Below are 25,742 nucleotides of genomic sequence, written 5' to 3' on the forward strand. Positions count from 1 at the left end.
GGATTTAAAAGGTGTTTCTCTATTTCCTTCTCTCCAGATGTCTCCATTTATAGCTTCTAAATGTTGTCAGGTATAAATGGTTTCACCTAATTGTCTTCATTAGCAGAGGCCTTGAACTGTCAGCCCCCCTGCAGATAACAAGATTTGACAGTTCTGACTAGAGCTGCACTTCCTGAACCAATAGTACAAAGTACAAGTAGCTAAGAAGTCTTACTAGCAGGGCTGTGCGATCCCCTCACCCCATAACAACACACTACATACACTACATGACAAAGGATTCCATTTTACTTTTGCATTGCATATAATGTATTTTCTGAACCTGGACAATTTCATGGTGTGTCCTGAGCTTTAGTTTTTGAGAGAGGAGAAAGATCTGTCCCCATCCAATATATATATACCATTCCTAATTTTATAAAGTTCTGTCATGACTCCCCATAGTCTTCTTTCTTCTAAGCGAAAAAACCTCAGAGGCTTCACCCTTCTTTCGTAGGAAGGTGATTCAACCCCTTCATCATTTTGGTTGTTCTTTTCCAATGCTGGGATAACACTTTTCACATGGGGCAACAGGTATTTCGAATGTGGGTGCACCACTGAAAGGCATTATTATTTTCATGCCTTCCCTTATGCTTTGTTTTTCTTTTTAAATACTGCAGCATATTTAGCTGATTTTTTTGGATGAAATAGGAATTCCCTGGACAGTATTGGAGCTTGGAATTCAGTCCACAGAAAACTGTGCTCCCGCGACAACTCCTTGTCTGGTTAGCTACTTTGCAAGTGGGGCTTCCTTTCGGTGCTGATCAGCTGATTGGAAAAGAATGGAACCTCTCCTGGGATTGGCTGCAGTAGGGAACTCCGTGTCAGAAACTCCCTATTGCGGTTGGGGGGGGGTGTGGAATCTCACTTTCTATGTTTGGAGCAAGTGGTTTGGATTCAAGCTGCTTCTTCCAAATGGAATATTTTTATCTCTGCAAACATTGCAGCTGCTTCCTCTGCTGAGGGGGAAATACTCTGTTTGGACTTCAAACGTAGCATCCCCTCCTTCCCCCAGATAATCTGCAGAAGGAAATATGCTTTGTATCGAAGCAGCAGCTTGAATCTAAATAGTGTCCTCCAAACAAACTTTGAAGGGCTTCCCTGTAACTGCCAAGCAGCTGATAAGCGGTTAGAGGTAGCTCCTTCATCAAGTGATTGACCCACCTGTCAAAGTTGGCCATCTAAGGTGGAGGTATTGGGGATCTGACCCACTAGCCAGATCCAGTTTCCCACCACTGCTTTAGTAGAAGTATAGTTTAATGTGATGTGTGAACCAAGCCTTTGTTGAGCACTTTGTTGTCCACAACTGTCCAGGCAGTATAACAGGTACCTAATGTGGGCGATGGACATGGTACTATTGAAATGATGAATTTGGCACAATTCATAATGTATTGTGTGCACGCGCACAAATAGTGCCTTGCTGTGTCTCCCCTGCCCACTGTCCCTTTTTGTTCACTTCTACTTGATCACAATATTGCACAGCCAGCAATGTGAGCAGCTGCCATCTCAATGCAGCCTTAAATAAGTCTTGAAACCGCTTTGACAACAATTTTATGCTGAGCCATTTCTTCTTCCCTGATGGGACAACAATTAACAACCATTTCTGAACCATAATATTTGCCGTTATTGGATTTATGAAAGACAGGATCCTGTTCGATAAACTCCAAAACTGATGGAGTGGCATTTCTGTCTGTTCAGAGCGATGTAGGAGAACCATATTGTTCAGATGTTTTGGACGAACAGCTAAGTCAGGAGAACCATGTATTTTCTCTGTGCAGTTTATTTATCTCACTTGCTCACAGTTAAATTCATATGAAGGTTACAGCTGGCTATATTAGTCATACCCTGCTATGGCCAGGATGAAGATTTGAAGCAACAACATGTAACTTAAGGAGCAGGGTGTGTTTAGAGCTATGACCCTGCATATATCCATTTGAAAGGCAGTTCCACTGAAATGAATTGGGTTGATTGAAATGATGATTCAGATGTTATAGCCCCTCACACGGAAACTACCAAATGTTCCTTCCACTTGGTAGGAAATCTTTAAAGCCAGAACTGTTTCTCTGACTGATTGATTTCTTCTCTGAAATAACCACCACCAAACCTGTGAGGTTAGTGGTTAGGTGGAGAATCTTCCTGAAATTTAGGCGAACCAGGTTTATCCAGGAATTCAAATATTTCAGCCAATATGACCACAAAGACTAGAAGTTCAGTGACTTGTAGTACTGGAGCTGAACCTCTTGAACTAGCTTATTCTTGCAAATAAATGTGTTTGAGAATCTGAACAAAAATAGTACAATCTTATACAGTTTTAAATGGCAGAGTAAATGTGTTGCTTTTTGCTTTTCAATTATTACTGCACTGCATTCTGCGTTAAACTGGAAGTGGTATAGCAGATAACTTCCAGACTTCTAACACTTTGTAGCTAAGAGGGCAGTCCCCCTTTCTCCAGCTTCATTTGTTGGCGGGAAGATGCCTTTCATTTTGGACTATTGTATGGGGAGAAAATGTTAGCTATTATCTCTCCCCCCCCCATTCCTGATCTTGATTGGCCCCTGCATTTTTTAGGACAGGGGAGACAACAACCATGTTACCTGGAAAAGAAATGGTTAAAGTCACAGATTTGGTTTCTCGAGAGAAGAAAGAAAGGCCATAGTGAAAGAAATTTCTAGAGCAATCTATGACTGTGTAGACAAGATACGTTTGAAGCACATTTACAACACGTTCTTTCCTTCAAAGAATTCTGGGATTTGTAGCTTGTTAATGGTTGCTGGAATTTGTAACTCTTATATCTTACAGTGGTGGTTCCCAATTAGCTAAGTGCTTTAGAGCCCCCATTTTTCCAAAGCCAAGCCAAAGCCTTCTTTTGGAAATTTTTATATCTCTGTTGTAGTTTTTATTATGTGAATGGGACCACGGACCACCAATTGGGAACCACCACCTTTCAGAGTTACAAATCCCAGCAACTGTTAACAAGTTGCAATGCCCAGAATTCTTTGAGGCAAAGAATGATCTTCAAATGTGCTTTAAGGGTATAGTGTGTGTAAAGCCTATACAGACCATAACCAAATAGAATAGTATTGTGATAGGCCTGCAAAGTTGTTCCACTGAGTTTTTAAAAGCAAGGGGGTTGGGGGGAGGCGGGGGGCAGATGCTGGAGCAGTGTACAACAGTGTTGTGTGGACTGAATGGGGGGAAAGTGTGGCTTTTCCACTATAATTGCCCAGTGTGGACACAGCCGTGCATTATAATTATCATTACTCTGTATTTCCAAATAAACAGCATAGAATCATTACATTTGTGTTCTTCTCACCGAGTAGATCCGCTTTCTTTTTCTCTTGCTGCTCTTCGTATCTTCACAGATAGCTACAAAAACATGAAAATTGGCCCCTTGACTATTTCACAGCTGCTCCTGGAGTTCTGAATACCAGCAGTATAATTGGCCAAAATCTTGTTAATTTCACTTGCCTGTTGCTTTACGAAGCTATGAGAAACAGCAGGGGTGTTGACCCTGTATTTCTTTTCAACTTTGTAAACCAGCCGTGCTCTTAGCTTTTATTACATGATTCTAACAATGCTTTCCTACTTCCCTGTTGCTTTCTGCCATCTCACTACATCCAAAAACCTATCCTGGAGTTGGGAATGATGTGCATTATTGTTGTTATATTTATACCCCGCCCATCTGGCTGGGTTTCCCCAATATTGGCAGGGGAGAGGTGCATATGGAGGGAGGAGTTTGCTGAAAATGCCTTTGTTGTGTGAACAGAGGGATCCAATCAGTTATCTTTCCACATAGGATTTAATGAGTAGAAGAACTTCATATGTTTAAATGAAAGTTTATATTTTACTGAATCAGTTTTCATCTAACAACATATCTAACAATATCTTCCTAAAACTAAACAGATCTTCCCTCTTCTTGCACATGCTTGCAAAATTTATATTTTGCAGAGAAGACCATAATGGTCATGATTAACATTCCAGAGTCCCTATTTTCCAGGGACAGTCCCGGATTTACAGAAGTCATCCCGGTTTCTGATTTGATCCTGGAATGTCCCACTTGTCTCTAGGATGTCCCTATTTTCATCAGAGAAATGTTGGAGGGTATGGAGCAATGCAACTCCCGAGCCAAGGAGATAAATAACTATACAAGCTTTAGAAGATATCTGAAGGTAGTAGCCCTGTATAGGGAAGTTTTAAAATGTTTAGTGTTTGATTATGTTTTCAATTATGTTGGAAGCTGTTCAGAGTGGCTGGGGCAACCCAGTCAGATGGGTAGGGTATAATAATTATAACAATAATAGGATAGGACATCCATATTTTCATCAGAGAAATGTTGAAGGGTATGGCATTCTGGTGAGGAATTCCTCCTTATTTATAAAATGTGAAGGAACAATATTGGAAGGAGAAGGCACTGAAAAGTTCTGTGACTGTGTAGTGTGATAAATGTGATAGTGGTGTGCCCAAAGCCCTGGTCTATGTCGGTAGGGCTTTGTTGAGAAGCACAGTATGTCCCAAACTACACCCAGGTTGTGGTTTTGTAGCTTTAACCAAAGAACTGCTCCCTCTCACTTTATTAATGTAGTAGATGACTAATTCTCGCCCCTCACTGTTAATATCAGCTCAGTCATATTAACTTACCAAACTGCCTTATGCCTAATTGTACAATACTGTATATTTATTCCAGTTATCTGGACTAAATTGCCACTCTGGTTGGCAGTGTCTCTCTAGATCAAGATGGGGAACCTGTGGTTCTCCTACATGTTGTTAGACTACAACTCCCATCATCCATGTCTATTGCTCATGCTGGCTGAGGCAGATGGGAGCTGGAGTCCAGCAACATATAGAGGGCCACAAGTTGCCTACCCTTGCTGTGGATTGTCATTGTTACTTAAATTTCCCCATCTCATTCTTGAGATACCCCAATCACCTTATAAGCACACCTAATATACAGTGTAAGTGTTACATATTATAAAGTCAAAATAAAAAATACCTTCCAGTAGCACCTTAAAGACCAACTAAGTTAGTTCTTGGTATGAGCTTTCGTGTGCATGCACACTTCTTCAGATACAGATGAAGTGTGCATGCACACGAAAGCTCATACCAAGAACTAACTTAGTTGGTCTTTAAGGTGCTACTGGAAGGTATTTTTTTATTTTGACTATGGCAGACCAACACGGCTACCTATCTATATTATAAAGTAATAGTAAAGATAAACAATTTCAGCAAGAAGAGGGAAGTTATTAGGCTAGCAGATCCAACACCAACCAGAGTTAGGCCCATTGAAAAAAGGACATTTCCATGTACTAACTAAATATCACCAAGAGCCATTTTGCCCTCTGGTCAATGAGTTCCATGACTTGAGCACTATTGCAAAGAGTCCCATCTAGTGTATTACTTATCTGTCATGTTGGAGGGACATGGGGAAGAGTGTCTCCTAGTGAGCTAGGTGGACAGTTGGGCTACATGCCACACCTTTTACACTGCACAATTCCTTCTCTCCCTCTCATCATTTTCATAATAGACATTTAATTGAGAATTATAAATGTTTCCGTTTGCAACGTTTGGATTTTTTTAGTTCAGCTCTCTCGCGGGAATGTCTGTGAGCAGACACATTGTAAACTAAAGACATTCTAATGAGCAGATAAAACGCCTACAACTCTTAATAGCTGTTTAAAGACCAGGCTTGTGGTCTTACACGCAGGGGTTGGGGGGTGGTTGTTTTTTTGAAGGTGCATAGATTCCATTAGGTGTATTCATTGCAGGAGAAGAATTTTGTAATTTACTAAAATCAATTCTGTGGATTTATTCACTGGTATGTTGCAACCGTTATGAACAAGTAAGCAGACAGCCTGCTGTGATGAGCACTGACTGTTTCTGAGGAGCTACATGCGTGTTGACTGGCAAACACAAAAATGGACCCTTGTGCCATTTTTGTGTGTGGTGTTTAGAGCAGAGAAAGCAGAAGGGTGTTTTTTTCAAGGGAGTCCATAGTTGCACTTCCTAATGTCCATCTAGCAATTCATTATTCTTATGTTGTAAAAATAATGTAGAGCAGGCAGGAGGGGGGTGAATGGAGAGAATTATCCCAAAGAAAAGCTTGCCTCTAAGAACCATTTTTTAAGAAGAAACTTCTAAGGAACAGCCAGGTGCTGTCAAAAGTGGGGATGGTATCTCAGTTGGTGGCAGGCTTTCTGCTGAGTCAGCATTGCCTGGCCTCTGCCTTCAGTGCCATCTCTAGAAGTGTGTAGCCTTCTAGATGAAATGCAAAACCAAAATATTGGTTACTTAGAATTCCACGGCCTGTTATACAAGAGTGACTGTATTACTTCCAAAGTCTAAAGTGGGGTGGGGGAGTCAGGCTCTAGTAATTATATTCTGCCGTTCAGTTTCTGCTGGCTGCATCACACATCATTTCCTGCTCTAAAAATAGTTGCTGGCAAAGGATAATTCTGATGTTTCCACCCTAGAGGTAGCCGCAGCTTGAGAGAGTGAAAAAAAAACTTTTAAAAATTCTTTTTTAAGAAAAGAACTGGTGGGGTATTTTAAATATGTCCATACAAAATATGATACATTTAATTTTTATCGTAAGCAGCCTTGCTCCTCATTTTAACAGAAAAGCTGGATATAAATAATAAAGGAAAACTTCTTTTCCGTAAAACTTGTGGCACATGCTTTTTTCCCCCCAGATGTACGTGCACCAGACTTTGTTCCTCAAGTGCAAACTTAAACATGGAAAGTGTAACTGAGACAGACCTGTGCTTGCAGATGTGTGTGTGTGTTGTGCAGGTGCACGCATTTGGGAGTCAGGATATGCCGTGGCTTCCTATTAAGTACTGTAGATGCTCAGCATCAGGCTCAGTAAGAGGTGGTGCATACGCATTTATTTCCATGCATCTTCTCGTCTGCTTCTGACGCTGGGGATGGAGGAGCTTACTTTATCTGTGTAAGGACAGAGAAGCACTGAATTCACAGCTGCCACTGCCCACTTTCTCCTTTCCCAACTCAATTCAGGGACTGGCACCAGAAGTAAAGGGATAAAGGGTCTGGAACCACCAACTGCAGGAAGCGGGGAAAGAATTCAGTGCCTCTCTCCTTTCAATGTGATAAAGTGGTGGGAGGGTGAAAACTACGCAATATGCCAGTCACGAGGATTGTAGTTTTTACCCTCCCACCAAGGGTTTTTTCTTTTCTCAAAAATTCTGCATGGGTTCCCTGATTTGGTTTCTAGACCCTGGCATACAAGGCTAGGGGTGGGGTGGGGTTTTTTAATCCTTTGCTCCACAGTGTAGATCTCATCAATAGCAAGGCCCACACACTATTTGCCACTGAGACGAAGGAAACCCTATTTGGATATGGCTTCAGTATCCCCATGATATACTGCAGAGTGAGGTGTAGAATGAAACATTGGGGAATAGACAATACATACAGCTATTGTGGAAAGTAATCCTGTATTTTTTAAAACAAGTTAAAAATCATGAATATTATGTTCTTAAACACTTAGCACAGTGAAGAGCTGAAAATTGTGACAACGTTACAAGTACAAAAAGCAGACTGCTGAAATCCACAGAGATTAGCAGCCCCAGTCTGCAGAGACACAACTGAGAAAAGCCATCTATGGCCATGTTGCAGCAGAAGCAACGGCGATTGGCTGCTGTCATTTGGTCTTTGCCAGAATAGACAACAGGTGCAGAGTCGCTGACAGGTGTGGATATCTAGGATAAGTAAAATTGCTGATGCCTAGTGATGTAGCCTTATGTCAGATTGTATACTGCTGAGCTCTCACGGAACAGGGAGCCAACTTGCATGTTTTCAGATCACTTGATGTGCCCTCGTTCACTCCCTCCTCCCCACAGAGGCTCTTGATGAATGTCTGGATGACTAAACTCAATCCCTGCCAGTGCCCCAGGATGTTGGTGTGTCTGTGGGCATAGCCCACCAGATATGTATCCTGCATTAAGTCTCTTGAGATCAAGAGAGGGGTTGTGTGTCTTGCATTCCGGTTCAAGGAGACTTGCGCAGAAGAAGTTTCCATCCTAGGAAACTGTGCCCTACGAACGTTGTTGTCGTCATTTTTGTCAGTTGTTGACTTCCCCTTTTTAAAAATAATTTTTATTAGAGTTTATAAAGAGAAGCACAAAACTTAGTCTCAAATATCTTTTTTCTTCCAACATTAATCTAAGATAAAAACATGAAGAAAAAGGAAAGAAGGAAAGAGAAAAAATAGAGATAGAAAAATAAGGAAAACTTTTAATCTTTTCTATTTCCTCTTGAAAGTTGGTGATTTTCCTTAATGATTATAAGTTGGGGTTCAGCAATGTTTAAATTTTGATTTACCACTTCATACCTGTTAATATTAAGGCAGAAGGTTGAGAAAATATATTGCATTAGAGCATTATGAACATCCCGGAATTTGAAATGAGATTCAGAGGTATAGAATCATAGAATTGGAGAGTTGGAAGGGATCCCAAGAGTTCAGCCCCTCTGCAATGCAGGAATCCTGCCCACTGCTGTCCCTGGGTGGGCTCGAACCAGCAACCTTTTGGTTAACAGCCAGACACACTGCCCCATTGTGCCATAGGAGTCTACGTAATAAGCTCAGGTATATGGTTGCAGCCAACAAAGTCATTGTGTGAGCAGAACAACTTTCACTCTTTCTCCTGCCCCTGCACAAATACCCCAAATATGCTCTGGTAGGGCTGCCATATGTCCGGATTTTCCCGGACATTACTGGGATTTCAAAGGTGGAATTGATGTCTGGGAGGGATTTCCAAAAGGCGGGTGCTTTGTCCTGGATCTTAGGCAAGTCAATCTTTTTTTGGCGTTTGTCTTAAAAAAAGCTCAATAACTTTTCCCTTGCTTTTACTTTTGGAAATATGGCAACCCCATGCTCTGGCATTTCCCCAGCTATCCAGAGCAGATTTGGTTGACTGTGAGTAGCACATGGAAGAGGAGAGGAGAGGGGAAATGACAATGTGATATGGAGGCAGTGGCAGCTGTAGCAATTGTTTACAGTCCACCTTGCTAATAGATGGTGTTCAAAAAATGAAAGCAAAGTAAAAGCACATATCTTTTCCCAATTCCAGTTTGCATCTATGGGTAGCTTTGCAGATGTTAAATTATCAGCTTGTCACATTGCCTGTGCTGTGCTTACTTAAATAAGCAAGCACTGTTGCTGAATATTGAGTGTAGATCTGGCCACTTTGACTGCATTGAATTGACAATTGAAATCCTAAAAATTTATATCTTTTAAAACTACATCATAAAACGCACCAGTTTTTAAACAGCGTTTTGAGTGACTAAGAGCTACTGCTCAGAAATGCTATCTAACACCTTTATTGAACTTTCTGCATTACCAAATACAGTGGCAGCCTCTGTACTCACAGTAGAGGTGGACTGGGAATATACTGCACAGATTTCTGCCTCCTTGAGTTACTTGAGACATAAATCTTCCTAATGGGAGCAAGGAGCGTAAGACCTGGCTGGCCTTCAATGACAGAGAAAGACATTTCAGATCTGCAGCAAGAAGCAATGACCAAGGGAAATAGGCTTCCCCCCAGCACTTGAGGGTTTGTTCCCTTCCTACACACTGTGTCACGAGGAAGGATTTTTAAAAGAGTGGCACTTTGAGCCCTTGTGGTTTTGTTGTGTTGATTATCCAGGCTACTGAAATATGAAAAGAAGAGACCCATTAGATTACTGTTCACCTGATGGAGTTCAAAAGTGACTCTAGGAGTAGATTTTTTAAAAATCATTTTCCTGGGTAATACAAGAAACTAAAATATACAAAATTCACAATGAGCAGTCCAGGACTTCACAATCTGCTGCTATACAGTGTTTCCTTGCAAGGTTCCCACTGTGTTTAATAGGACTTACTGTACATCAAGGTACGGATCCCCTGATAATAGTCTCATTCTTTAAAAAGAGGCATTCAGAGAAAATTATCACAAACAAGCTGGAGAGACATTTTAATTTTATAGTCATATTAAAAAGAGAAAGTTCAAAACGAAGGTAAAAATTAACAGAGCTTGAGGCTGTCAGAAGAAAATAACACCTTGCTCTTCATTTGGCAAGACAAGGAAGACAAGGAACGAACTTTACTACCTTAGTGCTGTTTGATTCCTTCTTCAGACAACCGTGCAAGGGACTTCAGTAACAACATCCCTAGCAGTTTTTTCCTCCCCTTTAGCCATTTTGCCTACTGTTTAAATTCAAGTTAAAGCAGAGATATTTCAACTGGCTTGAGGCATGTATCTGATGGTCCCAGATATTGTGCTAGTGATGTGGTGATCCAATGTGATGTAATAGTGAGGGGGAAATCCATGTTCAAATGCCCACACCATTGTGAAGTTCAGCGGGTGATCTTGGACCAGTCACTGTCTTTTAGCCAAGCTAAAAGATAAAGAGAAGATAAAATGAGAAGGGAGGGGAGGGGAGATCCATACATACCACCTTGAGCTCCTTGAAGGAAAGGCAGTGGTGGCATCGTGGCTTTCAAGCATCCCCCATAGAGTGGCCCATGTTGCACCGATGCTATGATTCTGTCAGCATGGGATTAAAAATTATTTTTTTATGTTGGTTAATTTAATTGATTGCAAGTATCACTTTATCATCGTATTCTATCAACAGATAGATTTTAGAAATCCCAAAAGAGACACAGAAATAAGGAAACAAAGAGAGAAAGACTACCCCCCAACGCACTCCTGTATTTAAGATCTTAGTAAGAGAAAAGTGTACGTTGTGTATATGTAGACTCAGGCATGTTGAGCTGTTCAGTTATGCTTTAGCATTGCTTATAAGTAAATACATCAATTTTTCTGTTGAATTTAGAGCTTGTGTGTGGGACAAAGAAAGAATCTGCATCCAGGAGTTCTATCCATTTCGAAGCTCATTCAATGTCTTCTTTGATAAACATAATTAATAATGTGTTGTTTGTATTTAAAGATGTTTTAAAGGTCTCTTCTTGTGTTATAATTTGGGTGTAAGGGTGAGAGTAGCCTAGTGACTTGAAATTGTAACCTGGGCAATACTGACTTAACTGGACAGTGTATCCTGACTTAACTTCCGTATTTCAGTCCTGCCCTGAGAAGTAGCAAGAGACACAAAAGCTATTACAGGCTTAAAACTGCACTACCTTGAAAACTGCCTGTTGTTGTTTCTGGGATCATCATTCTGTTCACAGAGAAGTGATAGCAGCTCCCTACTTGATCAAATCCATTACCCTTTCTGTGCGCTAAAAAAGATGTGAATGCTGAAATTTTTAACCCACTGATGTTTCCATTGCAGGCATAATCACAGATGGTAGCGTAGACATTTTATCAGATTGTATACTCTGCATTTATTGACTGACTCCAGATTCAGACGAGGTCACCATGACTTCTCTCTTTGCCGCTGGTAACAAGAGCTGTAGTTTGTTGACCTAATGTGTTTCTCTCCTCTTTCTCTCCCTGATGTAAAATGTAACAGCTTTCAACCACCAGGAAGCCTGAACTGTTTTCAAGGCCCTGGATCTCTCTTGCAGCCTATGTCAAGGCTTGAACTTTCCAAATTATGTATTTCAGACGTTGAGAAAGAAAGGACTTAATGGCTGTGACAGCCCAGACCCCGATGCAGATGATTCAGTAGGTCACAGCCCTGAGTCAGAGGACAAGTACAGGAAAATTAATGAAGATATTGATCTAATGATCAGCAGGCAAAGATTATGTGTAAGTACACTGAACTCCCTTTCATTTTTTTTTACTTTCTGATATTTCTCTGAACCTGGCAGGCATTGAACAAGAAAGAAAACAAAGGCTGTGAAAGCCCCGATCCTGACTCCTCTTATGCCCTCACCCCACGCACTGAAGAAAAATACAAAAAAATTAATGAAGAATTTGATAATATGATCAAGAGCCATAAAATTCCTGTAAGTACCAAAGGTTAGATGGCTGTCTGCTGATAACCACTGCAGTAACACATCCTAACCCTTTCAGTTCTGGTTTCTTCCAAAAATGCAAATTCAGTGGGGGACCCATTTTAATAGCTCCCACTTGAAACCAAATTGCATGTAGGACATACCGCACCAATGTATATATTTTGGTCCTGAGGTGTGTGAAGTTCCTTAAACGATTTATTTGACAAACCAGAGGCAAAGCCTAAAGAAGGAAGTTAAAAAATGTACGTTACATACAGGAGATTTTCAGAATTCTGGTTTACCACACTACCTACCCCCAAAATGTATTTAGAAGACATCTGGGAACCTCGCTGTGGGCAGTTTAACATACTCACAGGCAACTTTCTGTGGGTCTAAAGGGAGGAAAAAAGAATGGCTTCAAGTTGAATTAGAGAACGTGCATCCTGCTACCACTATTATTAAAGCTATGCTCTAAACTCAGTTACCACACTGAAGGGTTACGTAGCTAATTGCTGGTTGCAGGAAAACAGACTGCATGAGAGCCTAATGGTAGCATTCAGTCACGTTGGCGTGTTGGAGGTGATTTTTACAGCTTTATCAGAAGATTTGCTTTGACCCCATCAGCATTCCTCTTAACGCTTTAACAAGCGCTAAATTTTGTTTTAACCAAGACAGAATTTCTAACAGTCATATGCCTTGCCAGATACTTAAAGAGAAATAACTCTGCATGTAGCTTTTTGTTTGCACAGACATAAAGGGGCAAACTTCACATGAATACTGTAAGCATTACATAAGTACAATTAAGTATTGTTTGCGTGTACTATATTTGGTCGCAAATTTCAGAAGGGCACTTGTTTTCTAGGCAAAACAACCAAGATCCCTGTGACATCTTAAAAGGTTTAACAAATATACCTTGTCATAAATGTGGATTAGACTCTGCTCTGTGAAAGCTTATGTCACAATAAACGTGCAAAGTCTTTTAGATATCACAGGGGCCAATGTTAAATTCTGTAGCATTGTGTTTGTGACACTGATTTAGGGGGGGAAATCCATAGGTGATTTCATTCTCATAAAGGCACAGTTTTTAAGAGAAGAAACTTCAGACAAATTCACACACGATAGCATACTGCAGGGGTCATTATGAAAATCTGAGCTCCTTATCTCTTTCACATTAGGCAGTTACCTAACGGTGGGGACCAAGCTTACAGGGAGAGGAGTATGTCAACTTACCATGGCTCTCACTTGAACCAAATCTGTAAACTGTCCTTTAAAGCTTGTAGGCTATGCTAATTTACCCCATACTTGAGATAAGATTGTTCCAGTTGTGCCTTTTTGGACACTGAAGCAATGCATGAATCTGTATGGACAGAAAGTTACTTAGGGTTGCTGTATGTCTGGAATTTTCCAGACATAGCCGGTATTCAGAGCTTGTAAACAGTGTCCAAGCAGAAATTGCTAAAAAGTCTGGGAAAATCCAGACGCATAGCATGGAACAAGCAGAAGTGTGGATGGGCCCAAAGAGAGGTAACGTTCCATGTTCTAGATGTGCCATTTGGTCTGTTTTGCAAGCCTCTTGCTCTCACCATGCAAGCCCAAGTGATCTGCAACATTGGATTACACTTCCAGAAGTGAACAGGCAGTCATTTGGCACAAACAATTTGAGTACTAGGAGACACAAAAATCTGTGCCTGAAAAAAAATATGTATTCTCTATATGCAAAATGTGCCCAACCACTTGTGTACACACAGTCCATTACATGTGCAAAAGCTGACATCCAGATGGGAGACATTTGCTCTTCAGAATTTCTGCCACAATTTGGAAAAAAAAATAGACTTTTTGTAACTCATTCCTATGGGAGCAGATCTTTCATGTACGTTAAAGAACACTTTACTGAATTGATCTGGCCTTTGTAGTAAAAGTCATGCTTTTGCAAACTTTTGGAAAACTTAATGTTTTACCCAGGAGACCAGAACAGCTCCAAATTGGACCAGTGTTCCATTTCAGAGCACTTTTTTCCAAAATGCTTAACATGTGTATTCAATTTTTAATTGAATGCATGCGCACTTGTGTTTCCCTTTCCACTCACGCTCTTCTCACTTGCCTAATTCCATATGTCGGAAGGAGAGCTTTGAAGCTGCCACTGTGATTTTAGCAAGCCAAGCTCCGACACGGAGGTATTGCTCAATAATGAAACAGCTATAGCCTTTTACTGACTCAGTGGTCTTGTGAAACCTCCAAGCCTTCTTTTTTCACCAGGTGGAAACCTTGCCACCGAAGACCTTTCCTCTTTCTTTGTTAAACTATGGTAGGGAAACTAAAACTCTTTTCAAATGGGATTCCAATAAGGTATCCAGATTTAAGAAAGAACTGAGGTCCTGTGCCTTTTGTGAGTGGGTAGAATTTCAGCAGATACATCTCCTCTTGCAATGCGGAGTCATATTGGAGCAGACCAAAGGTCCATCTACTGTAAGCTTAACATCCTGTTTTCCATGGAGGCCAACCAGACATTTCTGGCACTGAGGGCAATAATTCTCTACTGTGGCTTCCTCTCACACTGCCTCTGTGCATGAAGTTCTGTAGAGCCATCATGGACTTGTTCACTCACCTTTTAAAGCTATCTGACCTAATAGCAATGCCCACATTTAATGCAAGGGAATTTCATTCAGTCCGTGAAATGTAAAGAAGTGTTTATTTTCTTTGCTGTGAATCTGCTGCTAGTCACTGATAACAGTGGGAGGTAAGGTAATAGTGGGAGAAGCTTCATTTCATTGAATTCCACCCTTTAATTCTGGAATTATTATCACAGCCCTTCCAAGCTATGTCAAACCACATAGGTTGCTATGTGCCCTCAGAGGCTTTCCCTAATGCCCACAGGGTCTCCCCCCCCCCCGTCCTTCCCTCTGCTGAACGAGCCACATTTGGCCAATAGAAGGCTTTTTTTAAAAGGCTAATTGCAGTGTGTGGGGTATTTGTGGGGTCAGATTACTGTGCACCTGAGATGCTTACAACAGTTTGTCGGAATTGAAAATGTACCCCTGGTCTTGCCTGTATTGCATCTCAGCAATTTCAGAGTCTGACTTTTCTGTGTAAAAGACAGTAGTCTTCCAAAAAGTTAAATCTCTTTACTTTAAAAAGTGGGGAGGAGCACGTTGAGAATAACAGAAACAATAGCAGCAAGAACAGCAGTATCAAATTTACTTTTTTATTTAAAAAATCAGAAATCCATGTCTGGCAGCATACTTTTCTAATCTGAATTATACATGGTGGCATATTTTTGTGAATGGACTCAATCGAAGCATCTAGCACCACCTCCAGGGTAGATGTGGTAAAAAGCTTGTTTATTTACTTATTGCTTAGTTAGTACATGTTTTTAGCCCCATTTTTCAGATAACTAGAAAGACGGACAAGGGAAGAAGAGTGGAGGGGAAAGGCAGAGGAGGTGATCACTTCTTCTGGGACAAAATAAAGCAGTGAACAACATCAACTTCTATCTTGTTTGGGCCAGGCTGGTCTTCCCTTGCTGGTGTTCTTGCTTGAATAGCAGTTCATGACTCTTGTTCCCTTGTCAAAGTGTTTTCCCCCTCTTGCTTCTGAAACTGGCCCTTGGAGCAGAGTGTTCTTTCTGGCAGGAAGGGGGAAAGCATGTTTCCTGCAGCTGTTCCATCTTCGGCTGATGGACAGGGCCAGTTTGTCTCCCCTTTGCTGTGATATTCTTCCTTGTCAAGATTGCGTTCACTCAAATTATTCCCGATCTCTGCTTCTGCCCTTCCTCTGGGCCAATAAAGTATTGCATCAGTGTTAAATACTGAGCAGCCTCATACAACACTGCCAGTGGCCTTTCCCACTGCTGTTGAACAAATCTGTTCCGCTTGTCTAGACATCAGGGAAACTGTGCATGGCCATTCCACCCTCTGCAGGGCTGGTGTTTGTGACTAGCATCTCATCTGTCTCCATTTGGAGCATAAGAATCTGCAACAATCCATCTGCCCTGACAATGGAGTTTTAGGCAAGAGACATTTGCAGCCCTTCCTAGAGAGGCCAGTTATTGGACCTGGGACATTCTGCATTCAAAGCTGATGCTGTACCACTGAGCTACTGTCCTTCAGTTTGCTATGAACAGGAGCTGAAGTTATGCAGTTCTGTGCTTCAGGCAATGGAGAAAAGTGGTCACCATGAACAAAGCAGTTGTGTGCACAGGTGCCCGTTTTTTTCTTTGTTGGAGAATGTGAACAGGCTTTGCAAATTCCAGTGTGAACTGACCTGATCTGCGCCTCCCAGGCTAATAATGTATGGATCAGAATGTAGCTATCCTGAAGATATCATACATCTCTGGAGTTTACAATCACTTGTCTTTTAAAAATTATCAAATAATGTTTACAAATCCATATCTTAGGCTAGAATACATTTAGAAATGTGTGTTTTGAGAGAAAAATACACTTAAGTATGTATTTATTATTATTTATTTCATAAAATGTATACATCACTTGATTGTAAAAAAAACCAACAACCCAAAAAACCTCAAAGCAGTTTACAAAAGATAAAACAATAAAACATGCATGTGGTTTGGGGGGGGGGGATTGAATTAAAAAATACGTATTTAAATATGATTATTTTGTGTAGATTTTTTAAAAAAGTAGATTAATGCAGAAATTAAGCAGAACTGATTTATGGATCAACACAAAGGAAAGTGATATGAACCAGAAATAGACTGAATTTCCCATACCCCAAGTATTAACAAGAAGAGGGGTAAATGTGTTTCTTTTCAGCAGTGTGTGAAGGGGCTTCGTGTGTTTCCAAATGCATATGTCCCATAGTTTATGGCTGGCAGTTGAAATGAAAATGTGGAGAGCAAACTAGCTTTAAAATTTCATGATGAAAGGCATTGGGGTCAGCCCAAATCAACACAACTATCTCCAGCATAGTAACTGCCCTGCATGCTTGCTCATACCCAGAGCTGAAGCTGTTGTGTGACAGCCGAATGCTTGCAGTGCACACAATGATATGTGGGCTGGCCTTTGGCAGGCCATTTCAAGAGCGCAACAGGGCTTTTTTACAGTGAAGACAATCTGCACAATCTGTGTGCTCAAGACAGCGGGTATGTGAATGCCACAGTTCCTAGTTTGCACACCAGTTACCATGCTACATTGTCTGAGTGTCTCAGTCCTAAGCCTGTATGATCTCCTGTGTGATCTCGCCAAGGGCCACCTCCAACATTCCTTTTGATATGCAATGGACCACTTTTTATTGTGCTAGCTTTTACAACAGTTCTCTTTTTTCTGGGGTGGCCACACATTGCAGCCATCTGAGAGAGAAGTTGCAAGTTGGGCTGAATAAGGCATGCCCCTTTTCTGACAGAAACCACATTTAGAGCAAACCTTTGAAAGGGCAGCATTGGGCATCAGTTTGTTTATTTTTCTTTTTAAAAAGAGTGTGTGTTTTAATATCTCCACATTGTGTTTTCACATTTGTGGAAACACCCACATCTTCTGATGTTCATGAGATTTCAGTCAATGTTACCTCTGTGGTCTGCCTGCAACATACCTAAAATGATCCAGTGTGGTGGAGTGGTTAGAGGATAAGGTGAGGAGCAGGGAGATTGAGGTTCAAATCATTACTCAGCCAGCAAGCTCACTGGCTAACCTTGGACCAGACACCATCCTTTAGCCTTTGTTTGGAGTAAAGGAGCAGAGATGGAGCAATCACCTACATTGCCATAACCTCTTTGAAGAAAATGCAACAGGACTTTTTAAAATGCTGGTATTGATGTGTCCATTTTTATTCTCAGCATGAGGCTAGAGAAGAAGGCCTTTACACAAGAGACATCATCACAGAAAACGATATATCTCTTAGAGAAGTGGCTGTGTATCTAAAGTAGCAGGTTCACATCAGGCAGCTCTAAGTGCTGATTCTCAACTTCCATTCTGTACTTTAGAACAGGTGCCCAAGCTGAAAATCCATGACACACTCATAACGTGTAGAGGAGTCTCTTATGGCCTGATAAACTATTCAGAAGCAGGAAGAAGGAAAGGATTGAATATCTGCTTCTGAGAATTAAAAAACAGTACACGCTTGACGAGATCAGTGTCCATGCCTTAGTACAAAGTGCAATTGGAGAACTGAAATACTGTACCTAGATCCTAAGGTTAAGTGTATGTTAGCAGTAGTTCAGTTGTGTTTCACATGCACTTTACCTTCTGCACTTGCAGTGGCCTTCACCATTGCAGGGAGGGCCTATCCTTTGCTTGTGATAGGTCCCATGTTTGATCATGTAGTTATGCTAGTATCTGTGCCTGATATACTGGAGAACTGCCTGTAGTCAGAGTAGACAATAGATAGACCAGTGGTATGACTCAGTTTAGGGCAGTTTCCAAAATACATATGGATGCAGTCATGAATTGAGGTGTCCATCTGATCACAGGAACACCAGGTCCTTCCAAGCTGCATCAGTCCTATGCACTCTGCCCCCGCCACCATTACCAGTATAGCAGACAGGGACTGAGTTCATCACTCAGTTTGGCCTGACAGCTTTCAACAATGAGAAAGGAAATTAACAAGGTAATCAGGACTCAGAAATGATTTGTAGGGGGGAAATATGATACTTGTTTAGCCATTTTTCTGGGCTTATAAGGAAAGAAGAACAAGGCCAGAAATGTATTTCCCAGGGAATAGGGGTTATGAAATGCTATTTTGATAGTCTAGAAAGGATTCATGTGCACATCAGCCAAAACATCTGATAGCAATTATACATTTATTTGGGCTGCAAAAGATTCTGAAAGCTTATAAGGAAATGCAGCTATGAAGGTCACTTTACCATAATGTATTTTTAAGGTCGTGACAGGTTGAAATTAGAAAGCAAGACCATTTCTGCACTGCACTACATTGGAGTCAATGACTGCAAAGCATTTCAGGTGCTCTTTTTCCAAATTGCCAGTGTTTGCATGGTTCGGAAATACCAAATAGATCCCCTTACAAATTTGTATTTGATCTGTTCTGTGATTTTTGAAATGCATGCAAATTGAACATGGCAGCAGTCACTGGTAATTCTGGCAAAGAAGACAGATAGCGTGGCATAATGGACACATTCCACTGGGAAACTCTCTGCACAAGCCCCATTGTAATGAAAAAGAAATTATTATGGGAACAATTAAAAGGATGTTCATGGCAGGCAACCCAAGATTGGCCGAAGGGTTTCTGAGGTTCTACATATGTTTTCATATAGCACAAGATCATTGAAACAAGAGTTTTCCATTGACTTAACTGGCCTCAAGACAGATACAAAACTGCTTGTTCAAACGAAGTGAAGTTGAGAACCAGCTGCTTTACTCTATGCTTCTTAGGCAAATTAGTACTATTTTATGATAACTTGTTTGCATATGTATTATCCATAAATAGAAAAGCACTGCAAGCCCGGCTTTTAGAGTGACGGGTATTCATGGACAAGCTTCTTTTCTCTTTATTGTAACGTAATGACTAGGTCATCCACACCTTTTCCAGTTGTCTGTCTGCCCCCTTTTCTATAAGCTCATTTTCCCACCTGTGTGTATTATTCCCTAGCCATATCCAGAAATGCTTTTTATATCCTCCCAATTCTTGCCACCTCACTCTGCCCTGGCATAGAGCTTGAACATTTAAAAGCTATAGGGAACAATCCACCTTTGTCTTAAGTGTAAGCAAGCCCAGCTGAAATAAACTGGAGTTGCAAAGGAACACAGTTGTACATTTTTCCTACATGCATGGTAAACCAAGCATTCCCCTCAAATTCACTTTGATACGTGACCATGATGAAAGACTACAGGAACCCTGCTGATCCTACAAAAAGGAAAGGATGTGGGCAGGCGGCCATGTGTGTGGTTCTCCAAATCTCTTAGCACGCTGCCAGGTCAAATGGCTTCACACTAGCCTGTTCACTAAAGCGACTTGGAAATGGAATTATTGCATCCACTTTGACATAGGTTCATTTTGTAGACACTTATATGTGCCTGTTTGGGTCTTGGCAGGTATGAAATTCAAAATACCGGTAATTATTTTTTAAAAACAGCTTGCCATTTTGTGTGTATGGTCTTGATTTTAGGGGAGCAGTGATGATCTGAGACTGCTTTGTATTGTGTACTATTTACTACCCAAAATCTCCAGTTTCTACTACGTAACGGAAAACTGTAAAATCCCAAGGCCCAAAGACACAAAGGCAGCACCTTTGTGGAAGCTAATCAGGTGTGAGCCTTCAGTGCCTGGATGGGAGATGGTTTCCTGGGAACCCAATGCATGCAACCTTGAGTTTGCTTATGGGAGAAAGGTGGGATAGAAATGAAATAAATAAAAACAAGAAGTTGCTATTGGAGGCTTTGTGCAAGAATAAACTACACACAGGCAACTCACTTCTAGGTTTTTTTGAATTCGAAGTTGCTCTTTGATTGCAAATGAATCACCCAGAAAGACTGAAATCTTCGCTCTGTTGTGTAAGAGAAGAGCTGTTGACTTGGGTTGCAATTTCAGCCTATTTGCCCTTTTTATTTTTATTTTTAAGTGAAGAGGGATTAGACTCTATTCGCAGCTCACAAATTCCAAGAAGTTCCTGTCGCATCATCCCAGTATTTGGGCTCTGAACTGTAAAGGGTGAATTTCATCCATTGTGTTTCTATACTTGGATACATAATTGTATGATATTTTAAATTACATGGTACATACGTTTCCTAAGAAACTAAGCCTTCATCATAACTCATGCGTCTTCCATTGCTGCGGTGTATGTGTTGAAAAACAGGCTCTATTCCCCGGCCCTCATGAGACAGGTTAAGTGTGGAAGCAGAAGAGATTTTTATTTTTCATTTTGGGTGAGAAGAAATTTCATGCCAGGGTTTTGCGACACAGCAATGACTCTCCCTATTTTTAGATTGGCTTCAGACATTCTAAAAGGGCAGCAGCAGAGGAAGCACAAGTGAATTGCAATTTTTTGAACTGCCCTTTTGAGGTTAGAGGCACAAGAGTTAGTTTTTTCAGTGTGTCGAAAGCAGCCCGAGAGTCAAGGCTCGCCCCACTTCCATCTCTATGAAATGGGTCTTGCAAGATTTGGTATTGTTTCTTAAAAAAACCCTGCATAACTTGTTTGATAACAGAGAACACGAGAATCGCCTTTCAAATCACCATCAGCTCCCTAAAGAGCTATTGCAATTCTCCAGACTAGTATTGTAATGCTACTAGTAGTAATATTAATAATGACTTGTATTTAACAAGTCTGATTGGGGGTATAATTCAGCACCATCTGGAGAACACCCAAGTTGGCTACCCAAACCTAGGGGTCAACTATCTATATCCCCTATTGACCTCTGCTGTTTTGGTAGCTCCTGGCTAAGACAGAGTCAAGTTTATTAGGTTGCTTCCTATGAATGCACATGGAAACAGTTTCCAAGAGAAACAGGTTTCCTCAATGATAAAAACATTATCAATAAGTGATGTGCATTGTTTTTTACAGCTACTGCTCTGTGGGCTTTGGTATCTTAGATTCCACTGATAGGGAATGTTCCCCAGAGAGTTTCGGCTCCAAAAGTTCCTTTTCTCACAAGCAGATGTATATTCAACTTGGAAAATGATTATACCTTATGAAGGGCAAGAGGAATAACTTCTTTCTTACTGCCTGATAACTATATGACTACAGTAAGGGAGGGGTGACGTTCTGGATGTTGGGGGGGGGGGTAAGAGCCCTTCCATTCCATTTTCCTCTTTCCTAAAGATTTTCTTTTTTTCCCAAGTCACACCAAAGTAAATGGAAAGGAGAAATGGACTATACCAGCTGAATGGAGCAGGCTTACCAGCTGGTATAGCCAATTTCACTCCTAAAATAAACGGAAGAAAATGAGGGAGAAAAAGTAGTCACACTTTTTTAAAAAAATGGTGTCAGTGTAGATTAAATTTAGGTAAGTATTTGTCCTTTCAGCACATCTTTTTAGAATTAAAATTTCAAAATTGATCTGAGACTGAGTAAACATGCGTTGCTCATCATGGGCCTTATTCAGTATGTACCTGTGGAAGTTGCTCTACACAGCATCCATGCATCAGTTGCAGCAGTGTTGGTCACACCGCTTCCAAGTAGTTTCCATATAAATTGAAAAAATACCATCAAAATTGCCAAATTTTGGAAAAGGCTGCTTTAGACCCAATGAAATGACAACAGCTAGGCTTGCTACAGGTCGGTCTAATCATGCAACTTCCATAGTACAGGCCATATTGTGCGTTCCATAGTTATTGCTATGGAATGCTCAAAAACAAAGCATATGAACCAGCTTATAAAGTAATGCTGTTTTGACGCTTCTAATGCATTTCCATTCAGCCTGACAAAGATTTCTTTATAACTTGAAAGTCTGTACATACCAATCCCAACCGAAGTTGTGTTGTTGTTGTTGTTGTAGTTGTTGTTGTTGTTGTTGTTGTTGTTGTTGTTGTTGTTTTATGCTGGTTCTATCTTTGGATGTGATTTATTATTACTAAGAATTTTCAACTTCTGCATTAAGCATGAAATGCTTTGTACATATAAAAATACAGTATATATTAAAGCTATGGTAGAACTCCACTGGGAAAACATAACTTAAATAAACAGTAAGTGCTGAGTGTACTTCAAGCTCTAGCATAGATTGTCATTTCTGACTTGGTATATTTCCCCAATAAATGAGAGTAGGAATGGGACCTAGTGCCTACCTTTGTAGGTTTTGTGGAAAATCCATAACAAAACCATGATAATTGTCATTATCCTTGCAATAATCCCTTAAGATAGTTTCAGTATCATTATCCTTGGTTGCAGGGGGAAAGCGTATTCCTAGCCCTGTATTACAGCTCTTGACTCACCACTATGTTCTTTTTAAATGAACAAATTTCTCCAGGGTCAAACACTTTCAGCTCTGTGACATCACAGATTCAATTCTTCCCAGAGGAAGAATTCACCTCTATCCTATTCACTGAAGAGTTTTGATCCAATAGATGCCTCCACGGGTAGGATGGGGGAGTTGATTTTTGTCATTTTTCTTTTCCCCTACAGCAGCCACTACTACCTCTGCTGTCAAAGATTGTCCAACCCTTTGGATCAGATTTGTGGAGTGGGGAGAACAGACAAAAAATCCTGCCTCCTCTCCACCTCTTCCTCCAACAGCAGCCTTTTGTGAGCAGAGGTCCACTCATGGGAGCTTAGAACCCAAGCCAATGTGTTGTTTTTTTCACATATATGGGTTGCAGGCAATGTTAGTTGTAGACCCACTGAAATTAATGCACATGACTAAATTGAGGCCATTAATTTCAATGGACCTACTCTGAGTAGAATTTAGTTGGATACAACCCATTGTCTCCATGAGTGTTGTTGTTGTATTTTAAAATCTGTATTTGTCCTGATACATTCATGGAGATCAAGCAAAGTGAGTACATTTTGCAAAAAGAAGAAGAAAGAATACAATATACTTGTCCCTTTCATAAAGCTGATCATAATCCCAAGCTTCTAAGATTCTTGAGACTGAAGCAAAAAGCTTCCCTTTTGCATTCCTCACCCTTCTAATATTTCTCTGTAAAGTGAAGTCATCATAATCAAGTGTCTTTGATCTACATTCTTCTATGACACCATATTAAGATGCCACAAGTAAGCAATTACAATTTCAGTGAATGGAAGAAAGCTAAAAATTGAAACTTAATGAAAAAGGGTTTTCTTTTAAACAGAACTGTGAGAGGAAAGACCTCTCCAGTCTTTCAATACAAAGGAAATGTAGAAATAGGAGATAGGTGTGTGGGGAGAAAATAAATATTAATTCACGATCCATTAAGCATTTTAAAAAGGCTTTTCTCAAAGTTCAATGCTGTGCGGATTTACTCAGAGTAAGTCCCACTGTGTTCAATGGAACATACTCATGAGTTAGTCATACAGGATTGCTGCCTCAGAGGTTAAAAGCTTGCTGGTAGTGACATTTCATGTTCCTGACTCTTTTCTGTGTGCTTTTAATCAGTGGTTACAACATATTTGCACTAAATGTAGCATAAGTATTCTCAGAGACTGTTGTGCCTCCTTACTATTCTTGTCTTTTGTTTCCTCCTCCCCCCTTCCTCTTGTACAGGCTGTTCCACCACCTAACTTTGAGATGCCAGTTTCTATCCCAGTGTCCAACCACAACAGCTTGGTATACAGCAACCCTGTAAGCTCATTGGGTAACCCCAACCTGTTGCCTCTGGCCCACCCTTCCTTACAGCGGAATAGCATGTCTCCTGGTGTGACACACCGGCCACCGAGTGCAGGAAACACAGGTAAGGCACTACCCAATCCTATTTCTTCACTTTTAAGTTTGGAAAAGACCTGTAGCTCAGTGGTAGAGTATCTGCTTTGCTTTCAGAATAGCCCAGGTTCAATCCCTGGCATCTCCCGGTTGGGCTAAGAGAGACCTGTGTCTGAAATCCTGAAGAATTGCTGCCAGGTGGAGTGGACCAGGGTTTCCTAAACTTGGGTCTTCAGTTGTTTGTGGACTACAACTCCCATCATCCCTTGCTAGCAGAACTAGTGGTCAGAGATGATGGGAACTGTAGTTCAAAAACAGCTGGAGACCCAAGTTTGGGAAACCCTGGTATAGATGGTACTGAGATCATTTCTCAGAATTTTCATTTAAAAAGAAGTAAAGTTAAATTCTAAAAAGAGATCAATCCTTTGTGAAATTAAAGATAATTAATCTAAAGAAGACAATGTTTTTAAAATGAAGAGAATTAATGGACTCAAGCTACTGGGAATGTTTGTGTGACACCCAACTGAAGGAACAAATATTCATGTGGTAACTTGTTCACGAACATGAAGTAAAATGGTTCTATTTAGAAAGTGCCTATAGGCTTCTGACAGTAAATCTTTTTTTACCCTCACTGTTGTCCTGTTAAAGACTGTTTCAAAATGTAAGCTCTGAATCCAGGCCCATTTGTCGTTGTGTCATTAAAAAGCCACACATCTTCTTTCATAGAAGAAAAAACTGGGAAATGAGTTTGAAGTAGCGAGCGAGGTTAATCCTTGCTGCCAAAATAGGTCATTTGACTCCACAGTTAAGAAGCTAAAAGCAGCCTTTGTGATAATGTGTCAGGTCATTAGAATCTCACTGATGGTGATGTATTGTTCGAACTCGTGGCTTGTTTGTCTCACTGTACAAGCAAGAAGTTGCCATCCACCCAGGTGTAGGATCACCTGTAAGTAGGATAAATAAGGATTAGGATCCTTCACTCTGTCTGATTGAAGCAGAGTCAGCCTTAAGCGTGTTGACCTCAGAAAAGTCAAGCAAGGTCTCCACCGTAAGGAAGGTAGTAGAAAAAAACAAGCCATTGATGCTTGTGAAAATACCAAGAATGTCATGCAAAAATACACCACCATTTGTTGGGAAGGTGTTAAGGGAAGTACTTCCAGTATGTTTTGTAAGACTTCGACAACACAGGATTCGTTCCCTGTTGTTCCTGATATCATGCACTCTGGTCATGCAGGAGTACGATTTGGGGGTGGAGTGTGAATTCACAGTACACATGCAAAACACTTGAGTCCCCTATAGAGCTGTTTGGATCCTAACCCTAATGTGCAGCTGGCATCCTAAAGTGTCATAACTGTGAATTTTGTGGGACTGGGAAACATGAGCGAAGGAAGCTGCCGATCTAGCTCAGGACTGTCAATTTGATAGGCAGCAGTTCTCCAAGGTTTCAGGCCAAAGCTTTTCTCATCCATGGTACCTGATATGCTTTTTAAGAAAAGCAGAACAAAAACAAAATATTGAAATGTCCTGCATTTCAGGGGCTTGGACTAGATGACCCTTGGGTCCCTTCTAACTCTAAGATTATG

The 25,742-nt window shown here is 40.7% G+C and overlaps 1 protein-coding gene across 14 annotated transcripts in view; it reads left to right on the forward strand.

Moving 5' to 3' along the window:
* The window catches only part of MEF2C (myocyte enhancer factor 2C), a 176,167-nt gene that overhangs the window by 111,200 nt on the left and 39,225 nt on the right, over window positions 1-25,742 (forward strand). For 10 of the 14 annotated variants that reach the window (XM_081213426.1, XM_081213424.1, XM_081213427.1 and 7 more), the window contains 2 exons: window positions 11,592-11,735; window positions 24,004-24,190. In XM_081213426.1, the coding sequence (XP_081069552.1) occupies window positions 11,592-11,735; window positions 24,004-24,190 (331 nt within the window). Of the gene's footprint in view, window positions 1-11,591; window positions 11,736-11,797; window positions 11,936-24,003; window positions 24,191-25,742 lie in introns of all 14 variants that reach the window. The other 4 variants (XM_081213436.1, XM_081213428.1, XM_081213425.1 and 1 more) reach the window with 2 other exon arrangements.

The sequence above is a fragment of the Podarcis bocagei genome (genome assembly GCF_964188305.1).
Source record: "Podarcis bocagei genome assembly, chromosome: 11".
In the NCBI taxonomy this organism is placed as follows: Eukaryota; Metazoa; Chordata; class Lepidosauria; order Squamata; family Lacertidae; genus Podarcis; species Podarcis bocagei.